The sequence below is a fragment of the Apiospora phragmitis genome (assembly GCF_038363925.1).
Source record: "Apiospora phragmitis strain CBS 135458 chromosome Unknown utg000001l:1.0-2902119.0:1.0-2906034.0, whole genome shotgun sequence".
Lineage (NCBI taxonomy): Eukaryota > Fungi > Ascomycota > Sordariomycetes > Amphisphaeriales > Apiosporaceae > Apiospora > Apiospora phragmitis.
Window position 1 is genome coordinate 1,683,067 of NW_027117399.1, and position 15,990 is coordinate 1,699,056.

Consider the following 15,990-nt stretch of genomic DNA (forward strand, 5'->3'; position numbering starts at 1 on the left):
TTGATGCTCAAGGAAGCTGGAGGAAGTTTGCTTTTGCCTGGGCAGACCCAACTGCCCCATCATCGGCTGCGAACATTTTGAGCCTCGAAGCCTCCAATAACCCGTTATTGCGGTTCAGGGCAACGACTTTGCGACCAAAACCATGCCAAAGCCAGCAGTCCGACCTTCTCCAATGATCACCCTGCAACGATTGACGGGAGAGCCACACCAACAGCCCACCCTATTTGCCGCTGTCCAGGCTCGCAATGCAGCCTGTCATGCTCCGGAAGATTGCGCGGCTGAATGGGCTTGCACCGCAGCCCCATCACGGATTGATGGGAAATCCTGGCAAGAACTCGTTGAATACCAGATCGAGAAGGTGTTGAGTACTTATTCAATAAATATTGTCGATATTTTGAGGAATCCTGGAGAAGGTCGTATTGACTCTAAGCGACGTTGCGGAAAATTAAGAGGCTCTAGACCTCTCGCCAGATGCTACTTCCGCTTTTCAAAGACGAAAGACTGGCCGCACGCAGATTGGTGACTCGATGAGAAAAGCCGATCAGGTCCAGTGTAAGTCGTCTGACTCTATTTCATCACAGCATGCAACGTGAACTTGGCTGCGTTTTGCCGGGATACGCAACTCAACCCTAGTTGGCTGTTCTAGCTAGGCCCCTCACGGAGTGCGACCGGGGAAATTGAAGTGACGGGGTATTGCACAGCTGAAATGATGATTCTGAGCGTGTGTGAAATCTGGAGTTTCGTTTAGGAGAAATCCCCCTATGCATTATAATTATAGTCGCCAATAAAACCCGCCCCTCCAATGCATGCCGCAGCTCTATTCTAATCCCAGAATAAATTGTGTTAACCGAAATCGTCATTGGGTTTGCCGGAATCTACATCGTCGTCTTCATCAGTCGTTTGGCTGCGGAGAGGAGCAGCCTCGAGAGTGGCTGCCGTCGCGCCAGGCAGTCCTAGAGTGCTGATCCTCCTGCCTCTTTCATTCATAACCTCGCTTTCCTCGTCCACGGGCTCAGACGCCTCATCGTCGGTAGAGTTCTCTCCTTGGTCATTGGACTGGAGATGCTGGTTCAACTGGCGACCGATTTCGAGCATGAAAGCACTTGCCTCGGCAAAGTGATCGATCCCCTGATCGTTCGGCAAATCACCATACATCTTCCGGGCCTCGTTAAGGCACCGTTGCGCCTGTATATATTTCGCCTGGGTCAACCATGTTTCTGCACCAAGCGTGCTCCACATTGCTGACTTGCGCCGTCGAGCGCCCCAGGCGTGAGTGCCCATGCTCTTCTTAGATGCGTAACAAACTGCAAGCCGTTCCTTGATGAGCGCGTCGCCGATTGGGCCTGCGATCCTACTTTCCAGTAGACGTATACCCCACTTCGCTGCCTCATCAACACTAGAACCTCCCCGAAGGCGGAGCAGTTCAAGACCGAGTATGAGACACCTGATTGCTCCGTACGGGGCCGTGCAACGGGTAAGGTACGAGTAGAATGCAGCATCAAACATGGTGTCAATCGTCTCGGCGCGCGTCTTGGACGAAAGAGTCTGCGGCATTATCAACAGACTGAGTGCGGCCATTTCGTTGGCAGCCGCGTGATATTTCCATGCTTTGTCACCATGGAAATCGCTTCGAAGTATATCGTAAGTAGAACATGCCAGCTTCCAGTCCCGGAGCATGAAGCAGTAATCAGCCAATTTCCTCATAATGGCCTCAGGGGCGTCTTGACGGTAGAATCCAAGCGAGTCGTAGTTGCTCGACCCCGGGCCGCCGCTGGATGACTTGGATGTGGTTCCAAATCCCCAACGTCTAGTAAGACCCATTATTCGCCCAGTAACACCCTTGCGCTTCGAGGCCACTTGGTCGTTCCACACCGAGACATGACGCTCCATTGTCGGGATGATGGATTGAGTCACCATCTCACGTATAAAAGTGCGGATTGCTGTTGCGTCGGACTCGTATATGTAGCGTGTGGGATCCTCAAAGTCCTCTTGGCTGTCATGTTTCCGCAGGTTCGCCAACTCCTCAGCCGCAGACATCCACTCACTCGTGGAAAGCGGTATGCTGTCGTCATCTGTCGCCGCGCTTTGCGTACCTCTTATCCTTAGCAAGTGGCAGTGTAAACCTAGATTGCGTTTCATTTGCTCGAATAATGACATGGACTTCGTAATGTCATCCTTCTCCTCGTCGTGCACAAGTACGTAATATCGCAGATACTCCGAGTCTACCCAGCTGGGCAGTCGCTTCTCGCCAGCGCTTGTATCATTGTAAAGACGCCGGAGAGTTTCTATGGGCGAGGGATTCCGAGAGCTTATGGCTATCACGCAAGCTACAGGATGCGCGAAGGTTTCATGCGGTACTAGTGGTAAACCAGAAAGTAGGCGTCGCAGATACAAGGAATAGTACGGCGAGGGCGTCTCGGTGTCCAAACCCTGTTTGGGGTCCATGAGTTGGGGAGAGATACCGAACGACTCTTCGGCATATGTCAAATGACGCTCGACGACGGCCTCGACATCTGCTCCGTTCCCACCTCTTCTCCGGTTTCGTTGCGACCCAGTGTCTTTTTCCGAAGCATCGGCTACCTTTTCTGACTGTGTTGGCGACTTGATGTTGCTGTTCATAGGCTCCGGATGCTCTATGCCTTCCCCATAGCGAACAAAGTGTACTGAATAGTCCTCATACGTGCGACTCAAGCCGTTACTATCCCTAATGATAACCTTGCCCGCCACACGATCGCCAAATGGTCGTAATATTTCCCACAGGCCAAGCTCGAAGCCCTTTTCTCGGAGAAGCAGGTCGGTATCTTCCGAAGTATAGACGGCGACGTGCGGGACGAACGCCTTGAGGATTAGATTGAGCGGGTCGCCCGGGCTGTCGCCGACGCCGTCCACGAGAGCGTGGGCATTGCTCGCAAAGCCACCAAAAACAGAGCCAGATGCGATGCGAGAGGCCGGGCGGCCGATGGGTGATTGCGAGCGCGAACCGGGCGGTGATAGGGTCGAAGCGTATAGTGAGGCCGCGGACGGAGCGGATCTTCGATAGGGCAGCGTGATCTCGGATCGCGCCAACGGTGTGCCCTCGGCTAGGAGTATCTGCCCTTCTGGGCCTTGAAGGCAGAGGCGGCCATGGGAGGGGATGGTATTGACTCGAGAGGCGAGTCATGATTGGAGGACGGCATGAAGTCGCTTTTGGTGCTCGAGGTGTCTGACGAAGGATTCAATGGCCGCGAAGTGGCCGTGATATCTGCAGCCAGCCGTAATTGGCGTGACGTATCCTAAATGCCAGGCCAGAGGGGCAATAGATAGACGTCGAGTGTTATCGTTCGTCAGGCTTGCCTTGTCAAAAAAGGCACGAGGGGCGACAAGTAGAGGCAGGGAGGTACTTTCACAGCTTTGCAAGTATGATAGGGTCGCAGAGTGAATAGGCTAGCCTTCCGCTCAAATCGATGGTCCCGTTCCGAGGTCGAAGCTGGGAATAGTCACTGGTTATCGATATGCCACTAATTTCATTGCTGCCCCATGCCTGAAGATTACCTAAATTTAGGTGCAATAATTGGGTACCTTGCCGCCTTAAAACATCGGAGACCGGGATTGCAAACCTCCGACGATCTATCTCGAGGTGCACTCCGTACCTTCTACCACAGCAACCAAAGGAGTATCCTACATATCGTTTAATATATATGGTGAGAAAGAATACTAATAAATTGATCTCTATGATAAAACCACGATTCCATCGGACACATTGTATTACCCAGACGTCGCATTGTGGAAGCTTTCGTAAAATGGTCGAATGAAGGGGAACCAGTGGCACAATGAAGCCGAAGCTGTCCACGATCAACTTCACCAGAAGTGGTTCGAATCGACTTGGTACCAACACGGGAAGGATCTCTTCTGTGTTAAATACCTACATACTTACATAACTATTCAGCCACTAACTGCAGCGGCCAAAGACCTCTAACCGGCACCAGGATCGAGCTACAGCTCTAATTCCAGGCCACCGGTGCTTTGCGGAGCCAAACCCTATTTCATGGACGCGCCCACAGCCCAGCCATGATTTATCATGGAGGAGTCGCAAATGAAGGTTGCCAAAGCACCAAAATGTTTACTGGAATTAATATCTCAACTTGAGAGACTGAAGACAAACATCGCCGAGCGAGAACCTTGATCAGAATCACGAAAGCTTCACGATTGACGGCGAGGCGGTGTATGGGCATCATGAGCTTGAGGAAAATGCCATCAGTCTACAATGAGATCGATGAGTCCAGTGTGACTTATGGAGGGCACGAGATGGAGCAGGAATGGAAGCTTCCAAATGGTTTACACTCCTGTCTAATGACGACTAGATTGGAATCGGCCAGGATGTTGATTCCATATTGTTCGAAAGATGTCTTCATCTCGGCATAGACTTAGGACAGTCTGCTCATAGAGCACTTGCCGGGTCAAAGCACTCCAGAGTCAATCTCATGCTTGCAATATTGCCAGCGCTACCATTGCAGCCATTCTCCTCTCTCTCGGTGACCCGGATCTGACGGGAGTTTTGCCCATATTAGAGCGTTCGAGACGATGGGAAAGTTTCTGTCGCAGCTGGCAGGACTCAGGGGTTGGAATGAGTTTGGGTGAGCATTCGCTGGTTCACGAAGTAGTATGCCGAGCCACCCTAGAATGTTCTTCCTTTCCTTATACTGGGCGAATCCGCGTGCAAGCAAAAGGAGAAGAGCTATTCTTAGGGAGTGCACCGAAACCCTAACTGCCGTGACCCTCGTGTATTGGTATAGCAACGCCGAGCAGGATCTCATGGTCTTGACCAAGGTGGCTAGTGGTATGCTCTCTGGCGTTCAATCCATTCAGACGCTTAGACCGTTGGCATAGTCTGTCGTATGTGCTTTGGTCTTCTGTATGAATCCAGCCGGAAGCAATGGAGTGGTCACGCTGGTGATGGGAGTTGGCAGGTGTTCACGAATTAGACCCGCCAACGAGACTGCCCAGCCATATTCTACTGACTCCTACTCAGAGGATTGTCGATAGTAACCTTTTGTTTTCTTGCGGTGGCCAGTTGGTCCAGTTTTGTCGTCGTGGGCATGCTAGCCTTGGAAGTTAACTTTGACCACGTTGACGCCTCGCCATATCCACCAATCCTTAGGAAGTTACACATCTGTACCGTAGCCATGACGGCGGTATCTGCGATCCCGCTACAGCCTAAGACCGTGTTTATTCATGTGTCAAGCAAACTCTTGGGTATATAGTCACTATGTTATCCACGATACTTGACAATAATCATCCACTCACACACTCCAGAACATTCGCTACATACTAACACACCAGGTTTCTTATTTTAATCATCTTTCTCAATATTATTCGCTTTCTGTATATCCACATTTATCCCTTCACCAAAGTCATTATTACTACCCCTTGACAAAATGCAGTTCTTCACCACCGTCGCCGTCCTCTCCGCCACCGTCGCCGTCGAGGCGCAACTGGGCGCCCTCCCCCGCAGAAGCGCGACGTCGGCCCCCTCAACGTTGTCATGGGCCAGGTCCTCAACGGGCTGGCCGACCTCCAGCAGGTCTCTACCAACTACGCCGGCGGCCAGGGCGGCGACATCAAGAGCGGCATCGAGACCACCCTCACGACGGTCAAGAGCGCGACCGGCGTCTGCGCCAAGATGGGCCCCGTCACCATGGACGAGGCCGCGGGTTTCCGGCCCACCGCCGAGAAGCTCGTCGGCTCCGGCGACAAGCTCGTCGTTACCCTGACCAGCAAGGTGCCCCTCTTCGAGAAGAACCACATCTGTGGTCCCGTCCTGGGCTGGTTCGGCGGTCTTGGTACGCCAACCCCAATGCTCACTCCATCATCATCCCATCGTATCAGGAAATGTTTGACTAACCCCCAGCCTTTTCTCTCTGAAACAGGCGAGAACGTCGGCGTGCTCATGCAGACCGTGGCCACCAAGTTCCCCACCAACAGCAGCGCCAATGAGATTGCCGCCTTCAAGGCCAAGTTCGGCGTCCTCGGAGACAAGCTCAAGGCATGCTCTGGAAACATGACCGAGCCCACTAGTGCCAAGCCTGCCGGCGCCCAGGTCACCAACCCGGTCGATGCCGTGTCCCACAGCGGCGCTGGTACCATGGGTGTCTCAGCCGGTGCCCTCGCACTGGCTGCCGCTGCTGCCATCCTGCTGTAAACGGATACTTCTCCTCAGCACCACTAGTCTTGCCTGCTGGAAAGGCTCGACAGTTAAGAAAACAATGGGATGGTAATCTGTCAGGATGTGCTTGAAGCAGGTTACACAGGACCACCTACCACTACGCCGCGACAATGACCGCCCTTTACGGAGACTTCTCTCAACATCCACTTTTCCTTTGTGAAGTGATTCATTCCTTAGAGTTGGATTTGGTGGTGATCTTCGAGATTTTGGTATACTTCGAGTTTATAGATTTCTGTATAGATAGACTTTTAGATAGATTCCTTTTCAATCGATACCTTTCTGCATTACGAGTTTCTGGTACCACTGTGCTGTAAGGGATGTTGATGTGCCACGGGGCAGACCAACTCCCCGGTCGCGATTGCGTTAGAGCCTGCATTCTCTCGCAGTATACTGCCCTGAGGTGGTGACATGGTTACTCCGACCCATTATTCCGCACTGCTGGCACCACATTGCGCTATTAGTAAGGTTGGGGATCATCGAATAAGAATTAGGTTTAGTCGGCGCCCTTGCATTGTGTCCGGGATCATGACAGATCCGGCCGTCGCACCCGCTTGGCTCGGATGAAGTGGATAAGAACCCCTCTTTCCATCCGTAAGCGAGAGTCCTGGCAACAACTTCGTGGAACATGCCGAGGTGGCGCTGTGGACTTGGCTTCGTATTTTAGCATACTGCTAGCTTTAGTACATACTCTATCCAATGGAGTTTGATATCCCCAGCTTGCCGAAAGGCAGCCTCCGGGTAGTTTTGCAGTCATTGCTTCTTCTTGCGGCGTTTATATTCATTCAATTTGTCGGGCTAGGCATACGTGATCGCCTCAAATTTCGCAGACTCATAAAGCAGGGCGTTGTGAGTCCAGCCCCTTTGATCTTCCCTTGCCATGCACAATGTCGACAGCAGGCGTTGAGCGCCGAACCTTCTTCGGAGGTCGTGACTGACAATTCTATCCCCTTCTCATAGCCGATCGCCCAACCACACTCACTGCTATGGGGCCATCTACCCTCTCCTGGCGAAGCTTCGGAAGAAGTTCCCAGGGACGCCCACCATGCCGAACCCATCATCGAGATGTTTGAGGACTGGCAGGAGATACTTCCCCGGCGCCAAGCAGTGCCCGCCCTTCGTGGCCCTGGACCTATGGCCGGTCCGGATGGCCATGATGCGCGTGAGCGACCCGCGGCTCAGCCAGCACTTCACGACCGAGAAGCTGGCGCCGCGCGGCGCGACGACCCGCCACTTCATGTCACCCGTCTCCCTGGGCCTCGATCTCCTCTCGGCCGACGTCCCAACGCACCGCGTGTGGCGGTCCCGGTTCGCGCCCGGCTTCCTGCCGCGGAACCTTCTGACGCACATGCCGGCCCTGCTCGAGGAGATCGGCGTCTTCGTGTCCAAGGTCGAAGCGCGGACCGGCAAGCCCGGAGGGGCCTGGGGCAAGGTCTTTCAGTTGGAAGACTGGGCCACGAGTCTGACGTTTGATGTAATTGCCAGGGTGACAATGTTAGTACAAGCCCCGTAATGGTTCAGAAGCTGGAATCACGCATATGTGTCTTATTAACGTTATGCGCAGAGATGTGAAGCTTGGGGAACAGCTCGTTGACGGCCCCGGGCCATTCCGCGATGCCTTGCAGACCCAGATCCTCCAGATGAAGCCAAAGAGCCTGCTGAACCGGTTTCGAGCTCTTAACCCTCTCGTGCATCTCGCGAGCTGGCAGAATCACCGTACAATGGGCAGGCTGCTGATGCCGCAAGTGGAAGCCCGTGTCGCCGCCATGGGTAAAGCTGAGGCGGAGTTTGAAGACACGACAGTGATCGACCTTGCGTTCAAGAGGTACCAGGACAACTGCGCCCGCAAGGGGGAGCCCGTGACGCCCGACGAGCTCTTCGTCAAGACCATCTTGTCGAACCTCAAGGTGTTCATCTTCGCCGGCCACGACACGACCAGCAGCACCATCTGCTTCTCGCTGTACGAGCTGTCGCGGCACCCCGAGATCCTGGCCAAGGTCCGCCAGGAGCACGATGAAGTCTTCGGGGCCGACCCCCTTGCGGCGCCCGCCCTGCTGCTCGAACAACCACATAAGATCAACGACACGCCGTACACTCTCGCCGTCATCAAGGAGACGCTGCGGATGTACCCCCTCGCCGGCAGCTTCCGCGAGGGCTCCGACGCGACCGTCTTGCACGTCAAAGAGGGTGGTGCGGCCGTCTCGACCAAGGGCTTCGACCTGGTCGATGGCGTGTGGGAACTGCACTACCGTCCGGATCTTTGGCCGCGCCCGCGCGAGTTCCTACCTGAGCGATGGCTGGTGTCCGAAGGCGACCCCTTGTTCCCGGTGCCGCACGCTTGGCGGGCCTTTGAACATGGGCCTATGAACTGTATTGGTAAAGACCTGGCCTTGCTGGAAATCCGCCTTGTTCTCGTGCATGTGTCTAGGCGATACGATTTCGAAACTGCTTGGGAGGGAGTGGGATGAGATCCAGTAAGTAAAATTTACTCGAAACATCGTTGGCAACCAAGCAATAGGTACTAATTTCAGTCACAGAGGTTACAAGGAACCTAATATCGACCGTCTGCGGGGTGAGCGTACCTACAGGGCTTTGCGTACCGGAGGATTGTCGAAACCCAAAGATGGACTTCCAGTTCATGTGAGACATAGTTTTTATTCAAAGTGAAGGGACGTGTATAAGTGGGATGCCGACCGAGGTATTTTTATTAGGCGATGACTGCGATTCCTTATGACCAAGGTCCTCTGGGTGGCGGCGAAACCTGACGATGTTCCTGACATTTCCTAGTTGGTATGCGATCTGTCCCGGTCGTCCGGATCGATAATCTCTTCATATGTAACTTGATCGCGACCCGTCAATCTTCGCGTTCGAGTCTTCAAGTGCTCCCATACCTCCCTGGTGCGACGCTTATGCAAAGCGATAGCCAGTACCAAGACTAAAAGTGCAAGCACCAGGATGAAAATAGCCAACAGCAAGGCTATAGTAGCTGTGATACCAGGCTTAGCGGTTGTCGCACTAACCGGGTTGCTTTTTCGGCTTCGAACCCAGGAAACTCCAAGCCCGTGAGCAGCACAATGCACGCAGTCCATCCAGTGAAGGCCCTGCTACCCTTACCCTCGCCCGTCTTGCCGCTGTACTGCTCCCAGACGAACCCGGTCGTCGCCCAGCCGTCGTAGACCGTGTGCACGACATGTCTTCGGAGTTCTGCGCCGATCCTTGCCGCACGGTCCTGAGAAGGGCTGTCCGCCACCGCAAGAGCGTGCAGCTGCTGTACGGCCAGTACGTTCATGTTCATCCAGACAACCCCGCGCCAGTAGTCTTCGCCTTTGCCGTAAAATTCGTCAGCAAGACTTAGACTGCACAGACCGTGCGGCGACCAGAGCTTGTTGGGGTCGGAAAGGAGATCCAGCACGACGGGGAGGTGCGGGTGCTCCGGCTCCAGCAGACCCAGGAGGAACGGCATGAGGGAGACGTAGCCTAGGTGACACACTCGCTCGTACTTTTCGCTAGGACTGATGGTTGCGTCACAGTACGCTGCCGAATGCGGGTCCCAATGCAAGAGGTCCAGGTTACGCTTGATATCTTCGAGCTGCTTCGAGTGCTTGGCTACCTCAGACTTGAGAACCTAGGTGCTAAGCCAGCTGGAGAATAGATTTGGCGGATGCGCCGATCCATGCAAGGGCATCGAGGTGCAGCTCCCCGGGGTGTGGCGGGTTCGCTCGCGGATAGTCGTCGAGCCCGCTCGTCAGGGTGTGGGTCGGGGTACGCCCACGCCATCGATAGCCTTCTCCAGACATGGCGCTTGCCGGTTTCGGGTACTGGGCGCTGAAGTTGCCCGCCTGGGTTCGACGGAACCACTCATAATGCTTGTCAAATAGGGGGTAAAGCTTTTGGAGACTTAGCAGGTCTGTAGTCTTATGAGGTGAATCCAAATATTGCGACGGGTGGCCGAGGTACGGCGAGGCTTTGGTGACCTTGGACAAGATAATGGGAAGCAGAAGTGAGAGAGTGGGCGGATTGGCGTAATGCGGATATTGGACCTGGAACTTCTCCGGAATCTTACTGCGGGCCTCCGGCCCCAAGATCTGCTAGCGTGCTATCCAACCATCATCATCCATGAGCTCTAGCCAGGACTTCATGACCGAGACGGCGAGGTCAAGGTCCCACTCTATGATAGGAAGCAAATGAAAGCCTTCATCCCACAGAAAGCCCCTTGGGAAGAATAGCCTGGTAGGCGTAAAGGATAGGAGCTGTGTTGGTGGGGTAGTTGTGATTTCATCCCGCGACATGGCCTGACCTGCTTTCGTCCAGAAGACAAAATCCACCTCTGAATATTCCGGAGCTCTGGTGTTGTCGATTTTGCTATCGCCATAGAAGTAACCCAGCCCACCAAGTAGATTCGAAAGCAAGCTTGCCGTGAACTTGGTATAAGATTCACCCTCGAAAGCGGCACTGACGGGAAACATGTTTCGCAGTCTATCATCGAATTGAGATTCTAAGAGGCTGAGTAGTGTGGTAACGGTCTCAGCTGCAAGGGGGTCAGTGATATATATCGTTATTGCTACTCAACTTATCACTTACAGACTGGAGGGGAGCCCTTCGGTTTGTAGATGAAGTCAACCTGTGAGACATAAGCATCAGATCATGCGAGCTATGATTTATATGAATTACCTGAAAAGGGCCTTCGAAGGTCATCTGTAAGAGCTGCATGTTTCCAAAGCGCTCATTGGGGACAGAGTCACCGCCGGTTGTGACTTGGTCCACGAATGCAGCTGCCAGTTATTGCGAATGAGCCGAGTTCTCACAGCTTATCTCAAAGGAGGCTTACATTTGGCTTTCCATATTTCATCCTCGGGCATAGAAGCTTGGCGCACCACTGGATTCCCAACGAGCTTGTTGGTAGCCCTACCAGATGCCCAGAATTCGAAGTGACCCAATTGAGGGAGCTCGCCTTCGCAAGTGATATACGCTGACTGATCGGCACTTAATGCTTCCGGGGCTTCTTTGCACTTCAGCTCTCGGCCCTCTTCGGCGTTGAGACGTGCTTGCGCCAGATGAAATGCGACCATGGTTTTGATGATGCCAGGGGCGTCGTTCCTGGGACTGCCGCCTACACGGATAGCCCAGGCATCCCCATCTAGCGACTTGATAAAGTCCGTCTGGAGGTTAAGGTGAAGCTCTGGGTCATGAATGAGCTGGGTGCCACCGGTTCGGACATCGTATTTGGTCCAGCCATAGCCAGTCATTCCCTCGTCCTGCTCGCACGTGTCGCGGAGCGCTTGACTTCATTATCAGGACGTTGGCCTTCTCCGCCGTTAAATTAGACGAGACCTATATCGCACAATACTGTCGTCGTCATCTCCGCGGGCCCACATCAAGCCCATGAGTAGGGAGTCGGGTACTGGGAGGCGAACCCCAAAATAAAGGTTTGGTCGGTATGGCGCCCATGCTCGCCAATTGGTTCTGGCGGGAGGCTGCTCTTCCGAGGCAGCTGCGGTGACGAAGGTGAAGAGGAATACTACCCAGATATGTGCCAGACGATATAGAGAGGACATAGCGGTGGGTTGTCGTGTAAGGTGATGGTTTATTGAATCACCAACGAACGGGCTGGTAAATCGTGGTCAGCCATTTCCATCCTCTTGGCTGCTACGCGTTAGTGGGGCCAGTCAGGGCATCAACGCTCATCAACTGTGCTGTCAATTGTAGTTCCTCAGCCAGCAAATATCAACATCCTCGATCACCAAACATCCAACTGCGCAATGCTGGTCTCATCTACATAAATACTATTTGTTGCCTGGACATTCCAATGTCTTTCGTTTTGTGTAAATGTCGCCATAAAATTTTAGTACATGTCTATTGCTTTAAGGCACTATTTCTTCGGCGTTGGTTGAGACGCCGCACGCCGGTGCCAGAGTTGCCCCCTTAGCAGTAAAAGTAGAACTGCAAGCCTCCAAGGCCTACTTCACAAGAGCTTCTTGATAGGCCGGCGCATTCTCCAATGTTGCTCTCTCACTCTCACTCACACACACTCTCTCTGAAGGAATGCTGACTTCCGATCTGACCCTGACGCATCATACACCCATGATTCCCATGCATACTGAATCCAATGACTTGCCCACGCCAAGTTGCCTGGAACATACATTCAACCGAATTGTCACACGACGCGAGCCGCGAACAAATCTCCTATTACTACCTACGTAGCGGTCACTCAGGTGATTACTCAGGTTACCCTGGATAAGCAGACTCCAGCATGCATGCGATGCATGCCGCCTAGCGGGTAGAAGAGTACCATGCCGCAGACTGCAAATGTTGATAATCCAGGAAAATGGCAGGATGGGAAACGCCTACCGTGAGGCTTTCGGCTACCACACGGAAAGCCGCCCCTTGTCTGACTCACGCAGATGTTGCACAGAGACCGGAGATGGGCAGGGCAGTCAAGATCGCCCATTTGCCCATTTGTTCGGCAGCATTTCAGCCATGAGATGATTTGCTGGTCTTATGCAGGCGGATATCAATGGCCGATGATTTGGCACACCACAATGCCTCCTTGTAGGGAGGACGCCAATCAGCTTCAGGCCAGAGATGAGGATGAGGCTCTGCTACCCCTCTTCATGAGTATCGGGAGTGCTGCGTTGGCAGCTTGCTGGGCAAGCTATGAAACCGGGAAGCCGTGAGAAGAAGTAGCTGCATGGGTTACGGCTCGTCGTAGTGCGAGCATGCAGTGATGTTACTGCCACAGCACTTAAATTCGCTCTTGCCCTCTCAATACTCAAACCCTTTCACGTATCAAGACTTCGCTGGGAACTCGACATGTAGAAGGCCGCCAACGTAATCATTGCCAACTATCTTGCCATGGATTCAAGCCAACAAGTCGAATATGTGCAAGAGAACATCTCAAACTACCATCTGAGGCAGGAAAATCTGAAAACGTGGCTAAAGAATAAGTTTGGGTACGAGTTCACTATCGACGTAAGACTACACCCTCCATTCGCTCAGCCTTCACCAGGCACTTAGCTGACCCCAAGGCATAACTGTAGTCAGCCGATGACCACTACGTCGTCCACGACATTCCTGGAGGGCTTTCCAAGGTTTGTGGAGCTGCCCTGTTTAATGAATGTACTTAACACCAGGATGTTGATCTGCGACTGCGGCAGGCTGACAGAAAGGCAATCAACAAGCTTCGCAGGAAGCCAAAGAACTGAGTGATGCAGGACTAGGCACTCTCATGTACACCGAGGAGGCTATGGAGGAAGGCATGCTATATTATAGGCATGATTCGGCGGACATTGCTCCAGAATTGTACCTATTGCAAAGCCACAAGGCAAATTAGCTTCTTTATGTGTCGGACACGAGCGTACATAAGGCAAACTAGCCAGGTCAATTCAATTCGGTCATTTGATGGCATATTCCAGACAAGGCTCAGCAAACAAGTAGAAAGTAATCTGCTTCAGCTCCTTGTTCAGCTGTCTTAGTGCCCTGCGCCACAGGAGTTGGGGGACATGAGTGAGATCGTACTCTGTAATAAATGCACCATTGGACGGGGGTTTCACTTCCTGGGGGCGGTACGCGCCCGACAGCGATCAGCCGTACGTATCTGGCAGCCGCGCTGAATATGCAACGATGAAACAACAATGCTCGCCCAAGCGATTGTCAAATGCCACAGTATGATGCGGGTGCGGATGAGAAGCCTGAGTTCAGGGGTTGGCCGGATTTGAATAGGAGGATTCTCGAGAGTTTATAAGGCTCTGGGGCCGGCTATCCCGATCGAAAGAGCACCACAATGAACCACAGTTGAACAGGGGTCTTGCCTATCTTGCATCTTCACAATGGCCGCGACGACCAATCCCAAGCAGCTTTTTGAAGAGTCTTGTCAAAATTACCTCTGTTATCCTCAAGACCTGGTTGTTAGCCGAAACTTCGATCACATACTAGCGGCCTACGCTGGACAACTAAACGATGAAGAAGAACGATTGTTTGACGAGGATTCTGCCGAAGTAATCTTCTGGGACTTGAATTGAGGAGCATCTTGTAAGGCCGTTTCTACATCTCTGATCGATATGTTCTTCTGATAGATTTTGCAGCTTTCGAGGAGACGTCGGCTACGACGCTGGATGAATTAGAAAACCATGTTTCTGGAAGCCAAATGGAGCCTCTCTGTAATTAGACATGTGTAAGTCAACATGATTCGTTCGCAAGAACAAGTTCGTCCAAGTTATTGACTTCAGACTGTGATCAATCAGCTTCCTATCTGCCGATAACTCAAGGGCACCTTTGGACTGCTCAGGGCCCATGCTCAAACGCTTGCTCTCATACCACTAAGCTATGCCCCGTTACCTTTTGACCTTCTATTCTCCTTTGGCGAACAGGAAGAACCACGAGATTTCTACTACAGTGCATTCGAGCAAGAGACGCTTCCATCACCACACGACACGATCACCTTACACCTATCCGACCTGGGACGCTCAGGACTTGAGTTTCGTCAATGCTATAACATGTGGTCTGTAGAAAGAAGGACGACGTCCCGGACTACGCCCTGTGGCAGATTCGGCAAGCAGCAACACACCACTCTTTCGATACACAGACTGGCAAGTCGCTGTGGGTCAGCACGAAGGCCAATGAACTCATCCGCGACAGGATTGAATCTGTTGGAACAGCAGGAACTGAGGTTTTCCATATTACTCCAAAAGGGGTGCCACGTGCCTACGCGCACGAACCCCTTTCCTGTTTCATCAAGAGGGGCATACGATGCCCCTCGCAGCTCGTACTAAAGATAGACATGAACAACAGAATAAGAACGATTGAACCCCGATTAAAACCGGAACCACCGTACGTACGAGAGCCCATTCAACAGAATCAGCTACTCAGAGCTTTCCACCCATGCAGCAACAGTCCATGCTGACATTCGAAGGGACGTTAGCAGCCACTTTGTTCACGCACCTTATATCCTTTGAATGGTGCTGCGAGAACTGGAGGTCGTATATTGGCGCCTTGGGACACCACTTACGCAATATCCAGATCAAGACGGAGGTGTCTAAACTCGATCCTCTTGATCTGCCCCAATTCAAGGACTCGGCAAACTTCAAACCGGCCGACCTCCTTCGTATGGTTTCTGGTCGGTGTCTCCAGACCTCACAGCAACATGTGGCTGATCTATGTTGTTTTCTGATTGGCCCTCCCAGGTTTCTTGGCCGTGGGGCTACTCACCGCAGGCAGTCATTCACAGCTAGCACGAGAGCAGCAACAGCTCTGGCTATCCGGAGAATGAAGGCAGTGAGTGAATGATAGGCATCAGCTCAACCCCTTAGGCAGAATATATAGCCAGCAGAAGTCGACAAGGATGACATCACCCTGGATGGTAAGTATCTTGGATCAGGCAGCATAGGGGCTCCTCGAGAAGTATTTATCTACCTGGTCGCCTTATTATTGCCTTATAAGATGAACTATGTACTCAATCAGCACAGCACGGCCACCCAGTTCAAGCTCTCCGCCCAAGCTCTCCGCCCAATCATCAGGGCGACCCTATGGTGTTGCATCCAGCTCTCCTTGCAGCTGGGGTGGCATGCGAACAATCATCCAGCGTTGCTGGGAATCAGTTCTTGCAGGTGCAACGAGAAACCAGCTGAGGACGGCACGACGTCCAAAAGCACCCACCCATAGCCTGGTCGCTCTTTCCAATTACATACATAGCTACAACCCAGCTCTTCGCTTTTTCCCGCCGTATCTGTTGTCTGCCAATTCGAAGCTCCCTCAATTATCAACAATCTATTTGATATCCACGATACACCTGGCCT

General features: G+C 52.8%; 4 protein-coding genes across 4 annotated transcripts; 2 read left to right on the top strand and 2 right to left on the bottom strand.

The window, feature by feature from the left end:
- Positions 1–843: 843 nt before the first annotated feature.
- PG994_000512 (TRAPP complex protein TRS85) lies at positions 844–3,160 on the bottom strand (the record flags this gene model as incomplete). Its single annotated transcript, XM_066851921.1, has 2 exons — positions 844–3,104; positions 3,145–3,160. 2 exons carry the CDS (start codon positions 3,158–3,160, stop codon positions 844–846), a joined length of 2,277 nt encoding a protein of 758 aa, XP_066722553.1.
- A 2,361-nt stretch (positions 3,161–5,521) lies between these two features.
- PG994_000513 (uncharacterized protein) lies at positions 5,522–6,178 on the top strand (the record flags this gene model as incomplete). Its single annotated transcript, XM_066851922.1, has 1 exon — positions 5,522–6,178. The coding sequence occupies one exon, from the start codon at positions 5,522–5,524 to the stop codon at positions 6,176–6,178; it is 657 nt and encodes a 218-aa protein (XP_066722554.1).
- Positions 6,179–7,159: 981 nt separating this feature from the next.
- Positions 7,160–8,843, top strand: PG994_000514 (cytochrome P450 4V3; the record flags this gene model as incomplete). The annotated part of the gene is made up of 3 exons (XM_066851923.1): positions 7,160–7,693; positions 7,764–8,658; positions 8,739–8,843. Exons 1-3 carry the CDS (start codon positions 7,245–7,247, stop codon positions 8,841–8,843), a joined length of 1,449 nt encoding a protein of 482 aa, XP_066722555.1. The 5' UTR covers positions 7,160–7,244.
- Positions 8,844–9,176: 333 nt separating this feature from the next.
- On the bottom strand, positions 9,177–11,754 carry PG994_000515 (glycoside hydrolase; the record flags this gene model as incomplete). Its single annotated transcript, XM_066851924.1, has 7 exons — positions 9,177–9,824; positions 9,877–10,287; positions 10,342–10,727; positions 10,781–10,820; positions 10,871–10,971; positions 11,028–11,477; positions 11,547–11,754. The coding sequence occupies 7 exons, from the start codon at positions 11,752–11,754 to the stop codon at positions 9,177–9,179; spliced, it is 2,244 nt and encodes a 747-aa protein (XP_066722556.1).
- Positions 11,755–15,990: the final 4,236 nt, after the last annotated feature.